Source organism: Oncorhynchus clarkii, chromosome 4, assembly GCF_045791955.1.
Source record: "Oncorhynchus clarkii lewisi isolate Uvic-CL-2024 chromosome 4, UVic_Ocla_1.0, whole genome shotgun sequence".
In the NCBI taxonomy this organism is placed as follows: domain Eukaryota; kingdom Metazoa; phylum Chordata; class Actinopteri; order Salmoniformes; family Salmonidae; genus Oncorhynchus; species Oncorhynchus clarkii.
In genome coordinates, this window is record NC_092150.1 from 71,730,283 (window position 1) to 71,738,387 (window position 8,105).

Genomic DNA, 8,105 nt, shown 5'->3' on the forward strand with positions numbered 1-8,105 from the left:
TGATATTACGTTTCATACTCAGAACACAGCCCGTTACCATTTCTTTCAGAATTTTATTGTGTTAAGTTGTGATCTGTGTCCAGTAAATTCCAACCAAAACAGTGACCATTTTATAAATCAGATCCATGACAATCATACACACATTTTGCAGATTACCTTGGAGAGGAACCCTCATTGGATCATGCAAACATTGTTTATCGATATAGTTTTGCATGTCCAAGCTCACAAATAGAAAGTAGTCCAGTTACATGGGTGGATTGGGTTGGTACATGATGGAAATCAACATGAGTTCTCAATCTTATAAATCTCATTAGACACACACACATTCACACATACATTCACACATGTACAACAAATACTCTGTCTCATCTGAAAATAAACATCTCTTTCTTGCTCACAAACACACAGTAATAAACAGCTGACACACACACACTCACACACACACACACACACACACACACACACACATAGAAACATATATTAGCATTAGGGCTATTTATTTCCCCTCAAGTCAAACATATCCAGTTGTTGTGAAAACCCATTGACAACCCTGGGCTCAGTAAGTCCACTATCAGGCTGGACACATCCATCCCCTCCTCAGGTGCAGGTCTCCTGGTAGGCCCTTATAATGCTCTCATAAGCAGGAGGTGGGGTCTGTGTGGCATGGAACCCCCTCAGACTACTACTGCTCCAGAACAACTCGGGCCTGGGTGGGGTGGCAGCAGCCTGGGCTGCGGTTTGGTGGGCTGACCCAGCTGAAGTGGTCAGGGTTGGAGTGCGAGGCAACGTGGTCTGGCTCCCCTCCTCAGCTTCCCGGGCGATCTGGCTGCACTGGAGGAGTGGGTGAAAGGTGGACGCCCTGAAGCTGGGTTTGCGACCCAAAGGGTCAGCCTGGTCTGGGGAGGAGGCCTGGCGGTGGAAGCTGAAGGCAGCGCTAACCAGGCTGTTGTTGCTCCGCCGGTCGTAGCTGCTGTTGCGATTGAAGCCAGGCCGGGTGCGCGGGGAGGTGCGGGACGGGCGAGGTGGCCGGCGGGTGATACTGCCCGAGCCGGCCCTGCGACGGGACATCCAGGTCAGGACAACATAGACCAGCACCCCCAATAGGATTCCCACCGCAATGGACACACAGAAAGCTATGATCAGGGAGACTGGGAATGAAAGAGAGGGAAGGGGCCATTCGTTATATCTTGGTTTGAGGGAGACATAGAGTAAGAGTTTTTGGACACCAAAGAGATGTATATGAAAAGGCCTGTTCAAAACTCATTATCATCTAGCATCATCATTGGACATTCAATAGATACCTTCATGCATGTAAAAAAAAAAAAACATTTGCCACACTAAAAAACTAAAACTGTAAAGTAAAGTAATAGTAAAAGTTAAGTGGTTTATAGTCTGTGGAGGGAACGGTTTCAATCTGGAACCAGCCCAAATATGTACTGCCAAGCCCACAACAAGTCACTATCCTAAAATCAACAACGTTGTTATGATGATGAACTAATAGAACTCTGCTAAAATGGCACACCACAACCAAATAATCACAGTCCTTCCTCTATGGTGACTATGAGACCAAGTCCTCCACAGACACAAAACTGATTACATCTCCTTCCCACAAAATAAAGATCAACATTTTGTTGTCTTTGACTTGCTCCCCGAGACACTATGGTCACCATATGTGTCTCTCTGAAAAGAGAGAAAGGAACAGAGGACAAATCCCAGTGGACCACTGCCAGCTAAAACAAATCCATTGCCTTTGGATACAGTTAGGTCTTATGAAGTGTAAAAGTACTCTGCTGCCTCTACATAGTTTTTCATTGTCTTCTGTTGGAAAAGGGAAAAGCAGACAAGAAGTCATATGGAAATGACATTTGGGAGGAAGGAGGAAAAAACACTAACCAAGAGGAAGCTTTGCAATATTGCTGATTTTATGGGTCTGTTCTTGCCTTGCGTCTAAATACTAGTCTGTCAGGTCTGATAAATGCCGTTTTGAATGCATGTTTTATTTTCCTGACAAAATATTCAAGTACTCTCATCATCATTAAACCTATACATTCCAGTGAAAACAGAGAAGTGCCAACAGAGAAACCACAACAGAGGAGCAGAGTAGCAGCTGAGAGAGTGAGAGACATAATATGACATTTTGAAATGTTTTCTTTTGGAACTTTTGTGAGTGTAATGTTTACTGTTCATTTTTTATTGTTTATTTCACTTCTGTTTGTTATCTATTTCACTTGCTTTTTGGCAAGGTAAACATATGTTTCCCATGCCAATACATCCCCTTAAATTGAAATTGAATTGAGAGAGAGAGTTGAAAAAACTCACCAACATCAAATGACTGAAGTATTTCCAGAAAGAGATTGGTGTTGTTTTCGGCCATAACTTTCTCTGCACTGTCAGAGAAGAAGATGAGGGAATGTTATGCATCCAGTAGCTCTCCTTGGCTTCCTCACGTCTCTCTCTTTCTTCCTCCTGCCTATCCCTCCTTCACTCTTCCTCTTCTATCACTCACTCTCTGTCTGTCCCTCTCTATCCCTTCCTTCTCTCTCCCTCCTTCCCTTTCCCTGCTTCTTTTCTTTCTTCCCTCACTTTCTCACTTTGCGTCGCTTTCCCTCTCTCTCGCTCTCTCTCTCTCTCTCTCTCTCTCTCTCTCTCTCTCTCTCTCTTTCCCTCTCTCTCTCTCTCTCGCTCTCTCTCTCTCTCTCTCTCTCTCTCTCTTTCCCTCTCTCTCTCTCTCTCTCTCTCTCTCTCTCTCTCTCTCTCTCTCTCTTTCCCTCTCTCTCTCTCTCTCGCTCTCTCTCTCTCTCTCTCTCTCAGAGTGAGAGAGGTCAGCCCAGAGGAACTCAGCCACACAGGATTCCATCCAAAACTGGGCTGGCTGCTCTCTTGTTTGTGGAAGCGGAAAACTTCACTGTCACATTTCCTGCTATTCTGCGTAAAATTAGGAATGGGGCTCTCTTATCTGTCCTGGACAGAGTTCCTCCTGGAGGGGCGGGAGCGGGGCTGCCGTAATCACTTCCTGTCCCATCATTTCCTTAAGTTTGATTAATGAGAAGAAACAAATTCACCCCTTCAAGTCCTAAACCAGCCCCTCCTCAATCTCCATGTCCCTGCTTTTGTAACGGAACAGTCAGCTACCATCTCGTATTACATTTTTTTCCAAAATTATAAACATTGCAGTTTTTCTCCTTTTCGCCAGTCCACCTCTGCAACCACAGGCGACAGTTTCTTTAAGCGCAACACAACCAATTACAACCTTGGGTCTGAATGTCGAAGCTGGAGCCGAAACCCCAGAATGGTGTTAATAAAACTGAATAGACAAAACGGTTATAACATAAATAGTGTTTCTATGTGCTGCAAAACAACTATTTCTATATCTGAGCGTACATGCTCTGGTTTTCCAGACCCTTTGTCAATACTGTAACCTCAGTCTTTCCACAGTGTCTGCCAGGTCAGTGGTGTCTGCATGGGCCGTCCAGGCCTGTGTCGGTTGTAGAGGTCCAGTGGAAACACTAGGCTCTGATAAGATAGAGAACCAGGGCCACTGCTCAACACAACACTCAGTCCCTCCCTTGTTCCTTTCACTCTGCCCTTTGTGATTTTCTCCCTCCAATCTAAGAGGACTGGATAGGTGAAAGAAATACTATGACCCTGCCTATCCCTCCTAGAAGGCTAGGTGGGGGAGCTATCAGCATATTGCTTTGACTATCCAATCCATTCAGATCCGCTAAGGTGGTCAGAGGAAAGGAAGCACATTTTTTATTGGAATGCAGCCCTTAGTATAGCAGGGAACCTCCTGGTCCATCCTGGTCCTGTGGGTCCCCCCCCTTTCCCCTCCCTCTCCACTGGTAGGGGAGGGCTGGGTCTCGCAGGGACTTCCTCTCATTGTTGCCCTGCCTCAAACCCGTCCAAAGGAACCAGCAAACGCCTACTATACCCTGTCAGATGGTATTCAGAGGCATTGTGTTTTGTTCAATCACACAGGGGTTGCAAAACCACAGGGCTTGTCTGTCCACAGACAGGTGTAGGAGGTATTCTTTAAAAGAATGTGTTTATTTATGTTCTAATAAGGTGTAGTACCAGTACTGATTAGCATTGTTTAACAGTGTTTGGACGTGTGATGGATAGTTGTAGGGTGTGGGCTTGATCAGGGATTTTATGAGGAAATTCTACACAGGAAATAGAGCAATGCAACCTCTCTTTAGAATCAAAGTAGTCTACTGTTCTGTACATACAATGACAGGTGTATAACCTTGGTCTGTGAAACCATCGGCCCTTGATGTCTAGAAGACAAAATAAATTCACAACCTCTCCAGAGGACTGGGACACTGGGCATATTAATCTTAAATGTAAAGTCCCCAGTTTAGGTGATTTCGTGGGTTCTGGTACTGGTTTCGGTTGACATTTTTGCTTATACATCGATCTGTGGACACCGTATATCGAAATGCTTGCGTTGAGTGATAGCCCTGATTCCTACATACACAGTAGTATAATGTTTTGCGCCTGTGTGACATAGGATGTGAAATCTGAAACCACTTGAAGCTGAGATGTCCCTTCTACCATTTCATTAGCTCTTCCAACTGTCCATCAACTCCTGGCTGAACCCTATGTCACAGCATCTGACAAAGCACATGCCTACATTCTCTACATTGTAGCGCAGCAGAAGACAGCGGTAACAATTTATAGCCAATCTAAAATAATTCATAGGTCTTCTAAACAAAACCACTTTTTATTTGTCATAAATGGACAAGATGAGATATGAGATGAAAAACAAGTTCCTAACTAGTTCAAGAAGCCAAGCTAGAGCTCTGTGTGACCTTCACAGCGGTGGGGGCTGATGATTTGAAATGTCGATTGAGTGCACACGTACAAATAGTCTTCATGGGCTTAATAATAAAGGCGTCATTTAAACGGTAAAAATGAATTACTTTTTAATGTGGCATGAACACAACCAGTCATTTTTGTATTTGTTATTTTTTGCACTGCCAGCCACACCAATGTGTCTGAGGAAACACCATCCAGCTGGCGACCAAGTCAGCCCGCCACAAGAAGTTGCTAGAGCGCGATGGGACAAGGACGTCCCAGCCGGCCAAACCCTCCCTAACCCGGACGGTGCCTCATGGGTCTCCCGGTCACATGGGTCTCCCGGTCACGGTTGGCTGTGACACAGCCTGGGTCTGTAGTGAGGCATGCAGTGCTGTATTCCTCTGATTTTCAAACAAATCACTTCAGAAAGTAGGCTACCTGTGCATGCTCATCCACTCCAAAATAATTCCAGCATCCCGAACTACATGTACACTGTGTCATTTAATGAATGGAAAGAGACATCTGTCACAAAACACCAAGAAGTGTGCCCAATGGCATACAGCGATTGCCATTAATTAGGCCTACATTAATTGATGCGTCTTGCTGACACATCCACCTTTTTTTGTAGCCTGAAAAGTCGGGACACCTGAAATGGGGCTGAAACTGTCCCAGGAAAAATGGAATGGTCACCCTAACACACACAGTCAACTTACTAGACTAGGCTACAATGTGTATTGCCATGAACTTAAAATAGAGTAACACAGTGTGAGTCATAATACCCGTAAAACCTAGCGGTTAAACAATGAAATGGTTCCAATCATTTTTCCACCATTCATTTCTCCCATAGGGGATTTTAGAAACACTTTTAAAAAAAATGCAAATTAGCTGCTAATGTGGCTATCATAAAGAACTTGTAATGTCATGTGTGTGTAGGTGGCAGGGAAGTCAGGAGCAGGAGAATCGAACTTGATATAAAGGGAGTCGTTTAAAACCTCTTAAGTCTACCCCTTCCTTTTTCGAACATTCTGTTAAAAATCGCGCAACTTTTCAGCGTCCTGCTACTCATGCCAGGAATATAGTATATGCATATGATTAGTATGTGTGGATAGAAAACACTCTGAAGTTTCTAAAACTGGTTAAATCACGGCTGTGACTATAACAGATTGTGTGTTTCATTGAAAAACGCAAGAAAAACTGCTCTCTGAAAGCTAAAAATAATTTCAATAAGTCACTTTCATGGGTTGTTAAAAGGGCACAAAATGTAATATCGACCTGCATGCAATTCATACAAATTCCACACGATGTCGCCATTGTCGTCATTTTCAATTGAGTTTTTTGTTGGAAAATCCAACTAACTGGATTCCGTTTCTTCCGGTCTCCACCAGGATGTTTTCAATGTGCACATTGGCAGCCATTGATTTGCAGACGAGGAGCTATTGAATATACATCGCCCTGTAATCATTTTGATAGATTATAAACGTTTACTAATACCTAAAGTTGGATTACAAAAGTATTTCGAAGTGTTTTGTGAAAGTTTATCGTCAACTTTTTTAATTTTAAAAAATGACGCAGTGTTTAAAAACTATGTTTTTTTCTGAATGACACAGCTTCCATAGAAAGCTATTTTGGGTATATATGGACCGATTTAAACGAAAAAAAGACCCAATAGTGATGTTTATGGGGCATATAGGAGTGCCAAGAAAGAAGCTCGTCAAAGGTAATGAATGTTTTATATTTTATTTCTGCGTTTTGTGTAGCGCCGGATAAGCAAAGTCTTTGTTTACGTCGCATTCAGGCATTTTGAGGTGTTGCATGCTATCAGATAATAGCTTCTCATGCTTTCGCCGAAAAGCATTTTAAAAATCTGACTTGTTGGCTAGGTTCACAACGAGTGTAGCTTTAATTCAATACCCTGCATGTGAATTTTGATTAAGGTTTGAGTTTTAACGAGTACATTTAGCATTTAGCGTAGCGCATTTGCATTTCCAGGTGTCTACTTGAGACATCTGCGTCTCAAGTAGGAGCAAGAAGTTAATAGACTTGACAACTCCATAATCAAAAATACAAGATAAAATAAAAGTACAAGAACCCATCGCGCACCAATACATAATACACGAATATACAAACAAACAATCTCTGACAAGGACATGAGGGGTGTCACGCCCTGACCGTAGAGATCTTTTCATTCTCTATGTTTGGTTGGTCAGGGTGGGACTCAGGTGGGAAACTCTATGTTCTTTATTTCTATGTTTAGGCCGGTGTTAAGGGATTTTTTTTTATCAATAATAACTAATTATGTACACATTTCAATCAGGACTGACTAATCAGAATACTATTATGTTACTGTATAGATGTATGCATTTTCTTTTAATCCTAGTACTGGATATAATGTGTGTAATTATAATCAAGAATTAGAACAATGACTTGGTTCCTTGGTAGAAACGAATGAACTTATCGCCAGACTGGCTAGAATGCTTATCTACACAGGAAGACCTTGGCTTGGTCCTAAATTATCTAAATTGGTGGGAGACGATGTAGGAAGGCTTGAGAACTATACTGCCATTGTACCGGAGTGGAGGAGAGACGGGACAGTTCGAAACCTAATGACGTCATTTTCAGTTTATAATCTGTTGTAAATTGTATCATGTTCAGTACTCACGAGAATAAACGCAGCTGGTTGATTTCAAAGGCTGGTCTCTGTCCATTTTATACAAATGAGGGTCTTACAAACTCTTATGAATTGACAGAGTGATTAATTTTAATTGGGTATTAAATCAGAGGAATTTAATTCCTGCAACAGCCGGGGATGGTTCTCAATCAGGGACCGCTGTCTATCGTTGTCTCTGATTGGGAATCATACTTAGGCAGCCTGTTTTGCCACCTTAGTTTTGTGGGATGTTGTTTTTGTACAGCTCTGTGTAGCCTACCGAATGTTACGTTCGTTTTCCTTTTGTTGTTGTTAGGTGTTCATTTTTAATAAAGATAAAATGTACGCCTACCACGCTGCACCTTGGTCCGATCATTTCGATGAGAGTAACAAGGGGAAACAGAGGGTTAAATACACAACCTGTAATGAATGAGATTGGAACCAGGTGTGTAGGAAGACAAGACAAAACCAATGGAGAGGCATCGACTTCGGTAGAAGTCGTAACAGTACCCCCCCCCCCCCCCCCCCCCCCCCATCGAGGACGACCCGGAGGACGAGGAGCAAGGCGATCCGGATGGAGACGGTGGAACTCTCGCAGCATGGAAGGATCTAACACGTCCTCCACCAGAACCCAGCATCTCTCCTCCGGACCGTACCC

General features: G+C 43.2%; 1 protein-coding gene across 1 annotated transcript; it reads right to left on the reverse strand.

The window, feature by feature from the left end:
- Positions 1-44: 44 nt before the first annotated feature.
- LOC139407826 (myc target 1a) lies at positions 45-2,611 on the reverse strand. The gene is made up of 2 exons (XM_071151692.1): positions 2,320-2,611; positions 45-1,148 (listed from the first exon to the last, which is right to left on the reverse strand). The coding sequence occupies exons 1-2, from the start codon at positions 2,372-2,374 to the stop codon at positions 598-600; spliced, it is 606 nt and encodes a 201-aa protein (XP_071007793.1). The 5' UTR covers positions 2,375-2,611; the 3' UTR covers positions 45-597.
- Between the last annotated feature and the right edge of the window lie 5,494 nt (positions 2,612-8,105).

What these genes read in the sequence shown, in the direction of transcription:
- LOC139407826 (XM_071151692.1), bottom strand. Translation starts at nt 2,374, where the DNA reads ATGGCCGAAAACAACACCAATCTCTTTCTGGAAATACTTCAGTCATTT. An exon ending in ACTTCAGTCATTTGATGTTG is followed by an intron (nt 1,149 to 2,319) that starts GTGAGTTTTTTC and finishes TTTCATTCCCAG; the next exon opens with TCTCCCTGATCATAGCTTTC.